The 15,538-nt window shown below is 31.7% G+C and overlaps 1 protein-coding gene across 6 annotated transcripts in view; it reads right to left on the bottom strand.

Annotated features, from left to right (window-relative positions):
- Window positions 1–14,813, bottom strand: part of LOC143249353 (uncharacterized) — a 31,345-nt gene extending 16,532 nt beyond the window's left edge. For 3 of the 6 annotated variants that reach the window (XM_076499059.1, XM_076499062.1, XM_076499064.1), the window contains exons 1-5: window positions 14,694–14,813; window positions 5,190–5,336; window positions 3,780–3,895; window positions 3,055–3,107; window positions 309–372 (exon numbers count right to left, since the gene is read on the bottom strand). In XM_076499059.1, coding sequence (XP_076355174.1) covers window positions 309–372; window positions 3,055–3,107; window positions 3,780–3,895; window positions 5,190–5,218 — 262 coding nt within the window. In that variant the 5' untranslated portion in view covers window positions 5,219–5,336; window positions 14,694–14,813. Of the gene's footprint in view, window positions 1–308; window positions 373–3,054; window positions 3,108–3,779; window positions 3,896–5,189; window positions 5,337–8,393; window positions 8,525–13,689; window positions 13,796–14,693 lie in introns of those variants that run through there. The other 3 variants (XM_076499065.1, XM_076499061.1, XM_076499060.1) reach the window with 3 other exon arrangements.
- Window positions 14,814–15,538: the final 725 nt, after the last annotated feature.

The raw sequence follows: 15,538 nt of genomic DNA, 5'->3' as shown, positions 1-15,538 counted from the left end.
CTCAGAGGTTTTATTTAAATCAATATTATGAAAATCTTCACTTCCAAAATTTCCAACACAAATGATATGATTCAATATTTTACATAAATATATGCAGAGCTGCATAAAACCTACTAGTACTTTGACCTAATTAAAAGTCAAAATTAAAACCAACATTATAAAAAACAAAACATGTTTCCTTTTCAAAGTTAAATTACAGAAATAAACTATAGAAAATTAAATAAAAATACTACATGAATATTTAAAGATATTATAAAATTAATGCATAAAATAATATTTCTCTGCTTTTACAAGACTGCTGAACTAACCTGCAAACTCTTTCTGAACATCTGTCCACAGTGTGTTGAGCTCAGCCAGTTGGCTCATTATGTCCTAAAAGTTACAATGATCAGTGTTATAATACAGATTTAATTACCTTTTGAATTCAGTTTATATTTATAATAGTGTATTTAAAAAACATCTTCCTTTTTACATATATTTAATTCTGTACAATAAACAAAATGCATTTCTTCACTAAATGCAAAATGAAATATGTTTGCCTACATTTTTATTTATGAGATTTGAGGGTTGAAATAAAGTTTCTTAATAGGTATTAATAATGATATCAGTAACATTCAAACCTAGCAGTATAAATAGCATCTTGAAGTGACTTTTATAAACAGACCACAGTCTTTGTCACATCAGCCGAGTCCATGACCACATACTCACCTTTACAGTTTCCAAATTAACTTCTAATATGTTTTGTATATCTTCACAAAATTATGCAAGCTTTCAATAAGCATTAAGTTTTTTGTAGACAATAAATCTTAATTCTTTAATAAAGTATTTCACTAAATATTTATCTGTTAATACATGGAGTCAAAATATTGAGGGCTCCAAATGCAAAGTGGTTTTTATGTTGAGATTAAAAATACTTTTCTTTATCTGAAAATTGTCAAATTTGGATAATCCCTAAAACTTTCTACATAAATTTCAAACATTCTTTTCCTGTAAAACTTTATATTTTATTTGCTATTTTTCTATCCTAACTCCATAAAAAAGAAATTAGTTGCCTTTTTTTCCTAGAATGACTTCAAAGTACAACATGAAACTACTTTTGTTTATTCTAAACTTTAAAGTCATTACAGTTTATATCTGTTCATACTTAAAATTTGTTGTTCAGTTGCCATTTGAATCATGTTTAACTAACAAACCCACCACACAAGTTATAAATCACTTGGAGAATGGGTATCTCATACTACCCCAGTGAATTATGCAAGTTGCTCATAAGCATACCTTGTGAAAAATTTTATTATTATTATTATTATATTTTCTATATTTTACCTAGTCTAACCTAAAATTTAGATTTTATTTACTTTTGTAACGATAAATAAAAATATACATGAAAATTACCCCTACTTTTATTTTTTACACTAATGGTAATACAGCAATAAATTTTCTATTTCATCAAATAATACACCAAAGGACACAGTATTCACACAAAAAAATGTAGATAACATCTTATAACTATGTAATGGAATGAGTTAATGGATTTAGATGGAGAATGTTTGACAAAATATTGACATTTTAGTACTAGAAAAGATGTATTATTAGTTTAGTTAATAACATTTACTGTTGCTTAAAATTGTTTCTTATTCCATTTCACATTTGAAAATATGAATCAATTTGAAAATTCCATAAATTGACTGATTTTTAACTCTCTATGGACATCTTTTGTTGTACATATTACAAAGTTTTAGTGAGTTACATTCAAATTTAATTAAAGTAGTTCTTTTTGTGGTATACCAACAAATATAGTATATGAATGTAAATAATAATACATATTTTAATAATATCCTCCAATCTTATATGGTTAAAGAGTATCAAACATAAAATTAGGCCCATCCATCTTGCCATGCACACTTGTTACACCCTCTCTTTCAAAAATTCACAATTATTTTTTCTGACATTTAATACTATATTATTTATAACCATCTGAAAGACAAGCTTTTTATCTATCAAATGACTTGTTATATTATGTTGCTTTCTGTGTCTTAAAGTTTTTGGAATAGAGGGTTAATGAAAAAATAAAGGATATAGAAAAGTTAGAATTTGACCAATTCATCAGGTTCTTCAACAGGGCGTGCACCAATTCACGTAAAAGAACAAATACAATAAAGAAGATTCAAAATATAAATTTATTAATAGGGTAAAATTGAAAACTTCGGAATTTTGATTTATTTGTTAATGGGATAATAAATAAAATTAGGATTGATATAATAATGGAATTGTTGATTTCACTTTCAGCAACTAACTTAGATGAACTTGCAACAGCTCTTGTTGCATAGTTAGAAAGCCAGGAATAAATTCAACAAAAACAGGAAACGTTTTAGATTAGTTAAGGTTAGATTAGGTAAAACAAATAATAATATTATAAAAAAATTTCACAGGGTACACTTGTAAACTGTAATTCAGAGTAAAATGATCTGTACAATTGATGAGTGATTTAAAATTTATAATGACATGCACAGTTCATAATTTATAATAGCATGAATAGTAGTTAGATGTGGTTCAAGGGGCAAAACAAAACAATAAAATTTAAGCATAAATAGATGTATACTTTTATGAGTTTAAAACTATTTAGGGTAAACAAATGTAGTTTCATGTTACAATTTGAAGTAATTCTAGAAAGATAAAGAGGATAATTTAAATTTATTTAGGTTTCAGTTTCTTTGATGGTTATGAGGTCAATCAGATTGACAAAACTTTTATAGATGTAAAGTATAGAAAACAACAGATAAAACATCAAGTTCTAGTGAAAATGACTAAAATTTAGTTGGGTTGTTTTAAAAACTATACAAAGGTGTATATATATTCCCAGACAAATCTTTTGTAAAAATATTTCAATAAGAACCTAATATTTTGTTTACAATAGACTTGTAATGTTTACTAAAACTGTCAAATGTTGTAAAGATACACATACTGTATTGAAAGTTATGAAAACTACAAGTACAAAATGGTTACAAGTTTGGTCAATTGGATCAACCTCATTGCGAGAGATTTAACTAAACTTACTTGAATAGCTCTGTTTTCATTCCCAGCAGCCCATGATGTCATGTCCTGAGCAGCTAATGAAATAAAGTACAAAATAGCTATTACTCAAAGTGAACTAAGCCTCCCAAGAAAAATGTTATGTATGCTATAAACAAAAGCATTTGGTTAATATGTGTCACAACTGGCAGAAATATAAAATGTTTTCTGACATTAAAAAAAAACATTGTAGTACTAGTACAAAACACATTCATAACAAGTTGTACACAATAATATATTATGTTATAAGTGTTCTCAGATGAATGATTCAATCTACGTGTAAGAGTTTATGAAAGTTATTCATCCCAACGGCTATCATTAACTTATACTAAGAGTTCTAATTTCTAAAAAAAAGTTACAAGTGTACATTAACATTGTTTATTGATATTTTATCAAAGTTTATTTTACTTGTCTAAAGATGAAGAAATTTTATTACAAACAAAAAATATTAAAAAAAAGTGAAAAATCTGGTAGGAGTTAGTACTAATCACAGCTTTTTTTGGTAGATTTAAAACTGCAAAGCACTCGAAACAGCTTCAGTTAAAATGGAAGCCTATATTTTGCCAAAAATAAAAAGCATTCCACGTATCTCAAATTTTCAAAAAATAACGAAGTGATCTTCAGTCGTTTATTTTGTTCAGTTAATGTTGACTTGAAAATATATGTTGGAAGTATTTCTACAAGACCTCACTTCCATGAACTTAACTCACCAGAATTCTGAGCAGTCATGAAGACTTTGGCAGCTTGTCGTACATCTTTCATTTCAGATATAACCATATTAAGTTCTGAATGCCCACCACCTAATGACTTCAACCGAACACCACTCCTGAAAAAAAAAATATTTAGAATCATTTACAGACAAAAAATCTAAAAAAATTCTATTACTTAAAAATATAAAGGTTTTTTTTAAAAAAAGAAAAAATACTATTAACTTCTTAACACATTCTCTCATTATATTATTGAAAAACCTACAATAATCATTCATTAAAGTTAACCTTCTTCATGTTACTTTTGGTCCCCTGACTAACTGAATTAAGTAATACTCCAGCTTTATAATGTTTCACTAAGTGAGGTTTTTCTCTATCCCCCTACCCAAACTAGTTTGGGATCAATCAGCACTTTTGTACACCAATAATGTTAACATCCAGGTGGCTGGCCTATTCAGTAACACATGGTGCAATCTTGCTCAGTGACAAGGATCTGAATTAATGACCTTCAGGTGTTGGGTCAAAAAACCTAACAACCAGGTCATGCCAGACCCACTAGGTGATGTAATCATGCAATATACATTGACTTAAACTTATACATGCAATTTATATTTACTTATGATAAGAGTTAATACAGACATCCAACATTATGTTTAAAATTTGTTTTACTGGCATTATATACATATAAATATGGCATAAAATGGTTTTAGCAGAAACAAAACACAAAACTTTGTTGGTTTCCTAAATTTAGCAATACTTTAACTTAATGATAATAAGTCAAAACCCTCTCCATGCAACCTTATTACCTGAATATAATCTAAATGTATACTTTATAATATTTAATCATTTTGTAAACTTGTAAGGAAAGAGATAAGAACATAAACTACTATGTCAATCACACTATATCTAACACATCCAGTGCTGACAAGACTGGCTGAAATCCAACACGCACAGCAGTGGCTGAGACACTATTTATATTATCAATTGTATGCTCTAAATTAAATGTACTTATTATCAATTTCTTAAAAGTCATCTACAATTCAAAACAAAAACTGCTATGGTGTAAGATATATAAAGTGAGGTGTAATTATCAATTTTTATATAAAGTAACAGTTCAACTTTTAAAAAATCACAAGTTCTATAAAGAAAAACATTGAATATAAAATGTCTATTTAGAAGCTTTGTTTTTGTCTCTTTCAAATTTACTGTAGTGACAATATTGTGTTAAAAATACTGAAGTATAACAATTAAACATTAAAAGAAAATGTAGATATCTTCCCCATCAAATGAAACTTATGCAGAGTAACTGCCAACATCCACTAAACTATTACAATGCAGTATGTCAATTTTTATTAATTATTTAAGTACTGTAAAGTTAAAGTCACTGACAATGACACATTTGTTCTGTTTTACCTGCGAATGGCTTTGCTTGCTCTTTCCATTTCTTGACAACAGTTGAGACTTATTCAGATATAAACCCCTGTACTTTGTAATTCAGTTCCTACTACTCTCAGTTGTGTTGTATAGCAAGTATTCACACATCTGGTAAACTGTTGCTTTCTGAAATGGCAGAATGGTGAAATGAAATAAGTTACAAATGCTTGCTAAAGTACAATACCTGAATTTTATTAGTTACCATAAAATGTTTAATCCAGCCAAAACTTTTATACTACCTTTTCTCAAATACACTTACATGGTTAACTAAAGTCAAAAGCATAACATTCAATGCATCTGATAAAAAAGAACAAACAAACAGTGATATATTATGCCTTCTTTTTCTAGTAAACACATGTAAATACCAAAGATACTTTCTTTAATGTAACACTGATCTAAATCACTAAGGTTATTTTGAAAACACTATCATTCAGTGGTGGATTTAAGATTGTTTGGACTCAGGGGCTAATAATTTTTGTGGGTTCTACATTCCATGTAATATCACATAGAATAAAATTATCAAGAGCAGTGAAAGAGGGCCAGTTTGCCTGATCCAGCTTCCACCAGGGCACTCGAGTCAGGTGGCATCAACAATGGCCAGTCTCTCTCAAAATTGTAAGTAAAATGATCACTGCCTTATAGACTACTGTTAACCCTCCATGCAAAATGGGAGAATAATAAAGGGGAGCAAACTGAGAAACCAATAGCAGTAAAGGACTAACTAAGTGCTTGAAAATAAGTAGAATAACCAGTATTGAAAAGACAAAGGTTGTGATCAGAGAGTGTACGCTCTACGGAGCAACCCCTCCTATCAATTTCAGCACTTCCCCAGAGGGGATGATGTCCATTAAAGTCCCCCAGGATTAAAAAGGGAGACAGCAATTGTTCAAGAGCATCAAGGTATGATTGATCATATGTCTCTACAGATGACAGGTACAGAGAACAAACAGTGATGGTATGACCCAAGGAAACACGGATTGGAAACAGCCTCCAAGGGTGTGTCAAGTAGCAAAGACAGGGTGGACATATGCTGATCAACCAATAGTGCCATCCCTCCATGCACTCGTCCATCACACACCCTGTCACTTTTGTACAAAGAAAACTGCCGAAAGGTGACTGTATCGGCAGAATTCAAAACTGTTTCCTGTAAGGAAAGACATACAGGATGGTAGGAAGCAATCAGTGTTTTGATTTCATCCAGATTAGAGTGTAATTCTCAACAGTTCCATTGGATCAAAATAGCCATTTTTATTTAAGTGTAGGTGAATTGGGTGGAGAACCCTCCTGTTTATGATCATGCCTTTTTTCCTTACTGTCCTTATTTGAGGGAGGTCTATCGACCTCCATGGATCCTGCCCTGGGTCGACCGAGTACATGAATGAATGATCGTTTTGGATCTTGAGGTGGGAGAAGAAGATGTATCCAGGGAAATGCCTGTACCCGGAACCAAAGGAAGTGGATCTTGGAATTTGTTGAAATGTATGTAAGGGCCAGAGATTGGTGTTGAAGTTGATTCAACTTTTTTAGCCATGGAGGTCAAAAGACTTTTCATTTGTTTTGAGAATGATTGTTTTGAAGGCACAGAGAGATCTGTCTGCACTCCCACTGTAGTAGTGGAATGAAGTGTAACAGCATATGTCTGAGATAAAGTAGTGGACAACACCTTTCGACCCTCAGGATAAGTAATGTTATGAATCGTTTTCAAACACTACACCTCTTTTTCTACCAACCACTTAGGGCAAGAAGGAAAGCAGGACAGGTGAGAGCCATTGCAATTGATATAATGAGGGTCCATTTCACACTCATAGGCATCATGAGCTTTGACAGCACAATGAGCACATGTCAAGAAACCACAACATGTCTTTGAGTGACTGAACTGCTAACACTGGAAACATTGAAGAGGGTTTGGAATGTATGGCCATACCCTGCATTCAAAATCACCTGCCTTAATAGTGGCAAGTGAACGTGGTGATGTAAATGTCAGAATGAGGATATTGGTCGGTATCGTAATTCCATCTTTGCAAATGGAGATACGTCTCACTGCAGAAACATCGTGGGTGGAGAAACCAGCGAGAATCCCCGACTCTGGGATATTAAACAAATCCTTCTCAACAATAATTCCTTGTGATGAATTCAAAGTAGCAAGAGGTGTAACTTCAATATGTACATCCCCAATTGCCTTGGAATGCAAGAAGAGTTCACTGTGTTTGGGTGTGGATGTTTCCACCAATACATCACCAGATCAAAGATTCTTTACTAACTTTGGAGAGCCAGCAAGTCCCTCTAGTCCCTTCTGAATGAAAAAGGGAGACATTTGCCCTAATGATTTGTCTGAAAGATAAAGTAGTATAAGAAAATGAGGTACAACAGGTGTTACAGATGTTGAAGATTGCTGATCAGAATCTTCAAGACATGGTCATTTACCTATGGACTGATTTTTCACTATTTTATTTGGAGGATCCATAATAAACAAAAAAGGAAATTTCGGTGCCCACCGACTCCACCCACCATGGAGCCCTACGAGGGGACACACTACAATGTCAAACAAGGACACTGCAGCAATGCCAGGGTTTTGTGAGCACTATACCCGAACACCAGCATCAGATACAATGTCCACAACACCTGCTGAAAACATCCAACACTGGTACTTGGTTAACCCTAGCCCAAGTGGACCAGCCGACTGACGCAAGGGGACCCACCCCAAGGCTGCCCATCTTCAGGAATTCAAGGCCAAAATGGTGTGTTAGGGTTGGACCCCTCAACCACCAGGATACTCTCCTCCCCTTCACAGGTCGCCACGCACGGCAAACACATGGGTGGATGTTTAGATCTTAGAAAAGGTAAATTGAAAGAACCTTCCCTGGGAGGTCTCCTCATCATGTACAGGAATCCACACCAGGGGGTAGTAGACTTAAGTTTTATTAACAGCTTGTGATCAATATTTCTGAAAATGTAAAAATTACAAAGAAATTGTTGTCTGTTAGGGGCATGATTTCAATGAACTATGAAATATTTGTCAAGATTAAGAATTTCATTCAAACTTCTGAACTTGAAACAGGTGAAATACATTTCTGACAATATTTATAAACATTTTAAGAATTTGCTATTTATGTTATTAAAGGGAATGTTTCATTACATTTGGACAAACTGATCAAGTCTGTTTCAAGTCAAACTATTCATTACCTATTTGTTCATTGTTATAATGATTAGTACCTAACCATCTATTTCAATCTTGTATGCGGGTCATTCCATGTCAAATCATCCAGATTTTGGAAAATTTTCCAGGTGAACCCTTCAGAATGCCTTGAAAAAATTCACATGTGCTCATCTACCCATAAAATGAAAAATTGCCAAGGATTAGATCAATATCTCTAATAGTTTCTGATTTACAGCCCTGTAAAAGTTAGTTAATACTTTTTTATTTTTGGCAAATTTATTTTTGGGCAACTTTGGCTGCTTAAAGCTGCAAGAGTAATGGTGGTAGAAGGCTGATATTTGCTACACTGACTGAATTAATCTCACAAAATTCAAAAATGGTCTCAAACCAAGTTTATCTCTCAGAATTTTCATAGTGAGGCTGAAAAATCACCTGAAAACCCAAAATTGTAAAAAAACATTTGTTTATTTAATAAACCATAGCTCTTAGACTTAATGATACAAAGCTGAATTTTGTTTCCAAATTTCCTATAACATATCAGTTGATAAATCAGCAATTGTTGTAATTAAAAGTCTCTTAGATTTCCTGTAAAAATATTTAGTTGCATGCAACTTTTTATGATTTAGCTAAAAATAGCCCTACTTCAGGCCACAGTTTGACCATGTCACCAGTTATTCAGCCTTTTCAGATTTTTACCATATATTCTTACATCTCTAAATATGATCTACAAAAAAAACAGGATGGTGTTCAACCTACTTTTTGAGTTATAATTTTTTAAAATATCCTCTGATCATATGTTGTTTACTTGAGAAAAACAAACTTCAATTCAGGTGTGTTACTGTGTGCAAATATATCCATACAATTTTGAAATATTTATGAATCCCATTGAAATATTCTAATCAGCCTTTACCATATATTCTTACATCTCTGAACACAATCCTCACAAAAATCAAAGTTGTGAAAAATAATAAATTATCAAATTTAAGTGTCTCTGATATGTACCCATTGGGCAAAGGATCACATTCAGGGCATTCAGTTCTTTCTTGTCAATCAGGAATCAGTCCTGTAGAATTGTGTAAAGTTTGATCTACTTGAGCACTATGAAAAATGCAAACCTGTGGCAAGTATTAGGTCAAATCATAGCTTTATTCCCTACTCTACCAACAAATTGTATGTGAGAAAGATATCACATGATGATGTGTACACAGTTGTAACTGTTGGTAGTAGCAGTAAAAGTGATGCTGCAGCAGCTCAAATAGGGTCTAATGATAGCAATTATCAGCCAGGGAAATATGTGGCATGCATATACGATCATGAATGGTATGTGGGAAACATAAAAAAATAGATCAGATGAACATTCTGATGTATTGGTGTCATTTATGAAGAAATCAAGAGACAAACTGTTCTCATGGCCTGCAAGTTTACATAAGGATGAAAGCTGGATTCTTTTCCAACACATTCTTTGTCTGATAAGTGCACCTACCATACAAGGCAGTAGTGCTCCCCACTATGTTCTAAGTCAAAGTGATCTCAACACAATCAAACTCAAATTTCAGAAATTTATTCAAGCTGTCTGAACAAAGCAATGTTTATTTGATGTTGTTAAGGCTAATATATTGCCAAAGCAGTTTTTGAAACATTTCATTGTCACAATTATTGCAGTTTGGTGTGACTGTAGTCTTTCTCAGTTATCCCCTGTTGTAGCACTGTGCTTTTTGTGTCTGATTTACCTTTGTATTTATTATATCAAGAATCTTAAACTCAGCCATATCTGCATAACTGTAATGTATACACACTATATTTGCATTGCCATGTGATCTAACTAGTTATGCCAATAAACTTGTTCAGAAATGAATTAATTCTTTCTTGTTTCTTACAATTTCATAATTTAACATTGTGAAAGGCTGGTTAGAATATTTCAGTGGAATTCATAAAATTCTGACAGGTATTTTTCAAAATTGTATGGATATATTTACATACAGTAACACACCTGAACTGATTCTTAAAAAAACAACAACAACGTATGGTCAGAGGATACTTTAAAAAATTATAACTCAAAAAGTAGGTTGAACACCATCCTGATTTTTTTGTAGATCATATTTAGAGATGTAAGAATATATGGTAAAAATCTGAAAAGGCTGAATAACTGGTGACATGGTCAAACTGTGGCCTGAAGTAGGGCTATTTTTAGCTAAATCATAAAAAGTTGCATGCAACTAAATATTTTTACAGGAAATCTAAGAGACTTTTAATTACAACAATTGCTGATTTATCAACTGATATGTTATAGGAAATTTGGAAACAAAATTCAGCTTTGTATCATATTAAGTCTAAGAGCTATGGTTTATTAAATAAACCAATGTTTTTTTTACAATTTTGGGTTTTCAGGTGATTTTTCAGCCTCAATATGAAAATTCTGAGAGAGATAAACTTGGTTTGAGACCATTTTTTGAATTTTGTGAGATTAATTCAGTCAGTGTAGCAAATATCAGCCTTCTACTACCATTACTCTTGCAGCTTAAAGCAGCCAAAGTTGCCCAAAAATGAATTTGCCAAAAATAAATAAAATATTAACTAAATTTTACATGGTTATAAATCAGAAACTATTAGAGATATTGATCTAATATTTGGAAATTTTTCATTATATGGGTAGATGAGCACATGCAAGTTTTTTCAAGGCATTCTGTGGGGGTCACCTGCAGCCCCCTGGATGATTTGACATGGAATGACCCATATATAATTCTTGGGAAACTTGCTCCTGAAAATGTAATAAATATTTTTTTATGAACCATGAAAACATTTCAGCAGACTAAGAGAAGTTAGTTACAATGCCTATGACATATACTTAGTTGTGATAAATATATAAAAAAGTTAGATGTAATTTCTCTAAAATGAAGTTAGTTGTAATTCCAACAAGTTTCATATTCTTTAAAGGGTACTATCTGTTTCAAGAGACTGCTTTGAATTATTATTTTTTGCTTTTCATATACTGTAAATTAACACAGGTAAATATTAAAACATACAGTAAACTTTCTTTAACATACAATACTTTCAGTTTTGAAATGACAAAACTACAGGAAAACTTAGCAATTCCAAAACATAAACAACTAATAATTTATAAACTGGTTACTGAAAAAGTTAAGGATTTCTTTAAAACTTGCATCATTAATGAAGTTAATATTCTTTGTTAATGTTTCTCTTGTGGGTATGACAAATGTATTGCTACCTTGAGAATAAAGATAGAAAAACAAAAAAGCCTTTAATCTCCAGAAAATAACAAAAAATCTTTTAACTTCAGCCACACTTTTAATTCTTCAAAATATCTTAAAAGACTAGATTAAGAAGGCAGTGTTTAAAAAATGTAATAGGCCTAATGATAAACACCTTATGACAAATGTTTGAACAATTTCTGATGACACATATAGCTGTAACCTGCTAAGCTTATTGTGCATAGTTACTTTTTGTTTATCAAATGCATGCATACCACTACTAATTTGCCCCTGTTGAGTTGTTCACTCATAACACATGCTATTAATTAAGAGTTCACTATATCAAAAGCTACAGATTTAACTATCCAGATGTCTTGATAATCTGGAAGAAATGCTTCATTACAAGTGTGTTCAAATTAAAGAAACTTCACAGTAGTTTGTGTTTCTGCAGCAGTCTATTTCTGAAGTTATGAAAGAAATTATAATTCAGACATATCACCTGGCACAGAAAAATGAAGAGTTAATTTTTAATATTTCTTTTTAGATTAAGAAGTTAAAATTTATACAATATACAAATGTAAATTATAAACTATGTTTTCATGCCAAATATATCAGTATTCATTGATAATGAAGTTGTTTATAGTCTGAATGTAACACTATAAAAGGTCACATGTCCAATGGAACCAGGCCAAGACATGTGGAGAATATAGTGCTAAAAATTGAGTTTTGATACCTGCAACAAGCAGGGATTCCTATTGTGCAGCTTTATGCTTAACAATCTACTAACATAATGGTAATATTTTGATTATTTTGATAATTGGAATGATTGAAAACAGTAATATTAAAAATCCAATTATTTATTATCATAATTTTGTTTAATTAATTACTAATGGAAATATTAATGTAATTAATGCTTATGGGTAATCTTTATCTCAGGATGGCTGGTATGGGTATTAATACAGGGTGTTCGGAAAGTCACTGTGCAGTTTTGTCTGTTAATAAATATACAAGTCACAGTGACTTTCCAAACACCCTGTACTTTTACTAATAAAGCAGAGAACAATGTTTCAACTTTCTTACATATAACATGGATTTGATGCTTTGGCTACTTATTCTTACAGACAACAAGTAATAATCACTATATTTTTCTTTATAAATATTACATTTACTGTAGCTTTAATACTTTGTTTGATACTGGTGGATGGAGAAGTCTTAGCTGTTCAAATAGTTAAATCACTGATGGCTCCTCAAACTTTGCTCATGATTATATCTACTGTTTGAAAATTACTTCTTTATAGGATGCTTGCATTAAGATTTAACTGCAATATACTTTATGTGATGCAACTGTAAATTGACAAGCAACTGCGGAACACACCACATTGTGCGTTTTAATAAAAATAAAAAAAATGATAAGATTCTGGGACTATACTGTCGTTTTCAACAAAAAAAACTCTGCACCTGAGGATTTACTGTTTCTACCTTAATTAAGGCCTGGCATGACCAGATGGGTTAAGGCATTCGACTCATATTTTGAGGATCGCGGGTTTAAATCCCCGTCGCACCAAACATGCTCGCCATTTCAGCCATGGGGGCTTTACAGTGTGACAGTCAATCCCACTATTTATTGGTAAAAGAGTAGCACAAAAGTTAGTAGTGGGTAGTGATGACTCGCTGCCTTCCCTCTAGTCTTACACTACAAAATTAGGCAGGACAGCTAGCGCAGATAGACCTCGTGTAGTTTTGTGCGAAATTCAAAAACAAACAATCTACTTTAATTACAGGTATCTTTTTTAATTTAAATATTGATACATCAATCTTCTCAACAAATACTGAACAATTTTACAACTTAAGAGAACATGCAGATATACTGATGTAAAGAAGTACTAAATCTATTAAATTTATCTGGCATAGTTATGCATACCTACTCAAAGATCAAGTACAAGAAAAAATTCCATGTGGCATTTCTTTTAAAAGGTATGGTGAATACAATTTATTTTTAATTAAAATATACAAAGTTGAACTGTTTTTCCACTTTTCATACAACTTCAAATAAGGATATTATAAAAACTGATTTTAAAAAGTAACATAACAGTATAGATTATGCATAACTTACCATCTTTCCTTATATAATCTAACACATAACTCAAACCTAAGCTCCACATCTTTCAAAGTTATCATTTTATTCAACTCTTCAGTTATGCTGAGTATGTTGTTCTCCATGGTGTGCTTGTTAACTCGGAAATAAATTGCATAATTAACAAACTCAATACAGAATATAACTTTCTTCATCACAGATGTACATACTCCAACACAGGAATAACTATTCAACCTTTTACACTTATCTTTTCATTTAACTACAAGATTATTCTAAGTCAATTGTTTCTCACAATGTACTGTGGTCATCAACTTTATAGATTACATAATTAATAGTTATTGCAGGATATAAATAACTTTCTTTATCCTAACATTACATACTCCAACACAAGTCTAAGCATTTGTCATACCAAACTGATTTATAATCATATCTGTTATCAGTACTAGTCAGAAATCACACAGCCTGTGCTACTGTTATATGAACATTTCATGTAATTCAGTAGTACTTACCACATTCTAACCAAGTGAATAATTTAAAATACAAATTAGTACATCTCTTTGAAATGTATAGGGCTAAATTATAAAAATTAAATACATGCTTTAGTTAAGTCTAATCATAAAATATTTTTGTGGATTTCCTGTTGCTTATGGCTACAGCATGCATATTACTATCAATTTTAATGTACTTCTATAGAATTTCACCAGTTCTTCTGATAGAAATTACATAATTATACTAAGCAGCGACAGATCAACATTCAGCCTCTGAGCACAGACTATACGAGTTTTATAAAGATAACTATGTAAAATATATAACAAATAAAAATTCATTCCTTAAACTTACATGTCGACTAGTACTAGTTAACTGTTAAACGATCAAGACTTATTAAATTTTATTTTTAGGACAGGCAATAGTTTCACTAGGATCACTCTCAGGATTACATGTTAAAATCTGATAAATTATTGTATGTATTTACAAAGCTATTATTCTAATTCAATTGTTTAAAAATGATATAATATACTTACAAATTTAGCTTAAATCAAAGAGTAACAATGCAGCTTTTCACGTAATAAAAATACGCCTATCCCCTCATCTTAATCTTAACGCAGTACTTTTATTGTTCGTCTATAAGACCTAGCGGCAAGGAAGAAAACGTATATAAAATATATGATAAAAACTATTACACCTGTAGATTGTATATAATATTTATTATAAAAACGATCACGTTATTTCCTTGAGGAATTACACAGTTACATAAAAATCAGTATAAGCAAAGCTAAAATCCAAAGTTTCCAAAAAAAGTTTCATTGAATTTCGAAATTCCTACACCACCATACAATTTATATCTGAGAATCACAGTGGCTGATAATATTGTTGTGCTGTTGCTCTTTTCTTGGCAGGTTCCTTTTAATTAGGAATGGCATGGCCAGATAGTTAAGACGCTCGACTCGTAATCTGAGGGTCGAGGGTTCGAAGTCCCGTCACACTAAACACGCCATTCAACCGTGGGGGCATTATAATATAACTGTCAATCCAACTATTAATTACTAAAAGGGTAGTCTAGGAGTTGGCGGTGGGTGGTGATGACTAGTTGCCTTACCTCTAGTCTTGCACTGCTAAATTAGGGATGGCTAGAGCAGATAACCCTCGTGTATTTTTGCGCTAAGTTAAAAAGAAAACAAACAAACAATGCTTTAAATTATCTTGAAGGAATAATTCAATGCCCATTTTACGTAACGATGACACATTACTTTCCATCCTTTAACCTTCTACACACTTGATCCCTTGTATATTGTCGTAAATTGTTACAGACCAACGTTAAAAGTGACGTTAACTTATTTGGATGAAGTAAATGTGATATTTAAACTAA

Source organism: Tachypleus tridentatus, chromosome 4 (genome assembly GCF_004210375.1).
Source record: "Tachypleus tridentatus isolate NWPU-2018 chromosome 4, ASM421037v1, whole genome shotgun sequence".
Taxonomy (NCBI): domain Eukaryota; kingdom Metazoa; phylum Arthropoda; class Merostomata; order Xiphosura; family Limulidae; genus Tachypleus; species Tachypleus tridentatus.
The sequence above is the reverse complement of the archived record's forward strand: the minus strand, read 5'-3'. Positions and strand labels throughout refer to the sequence as shown.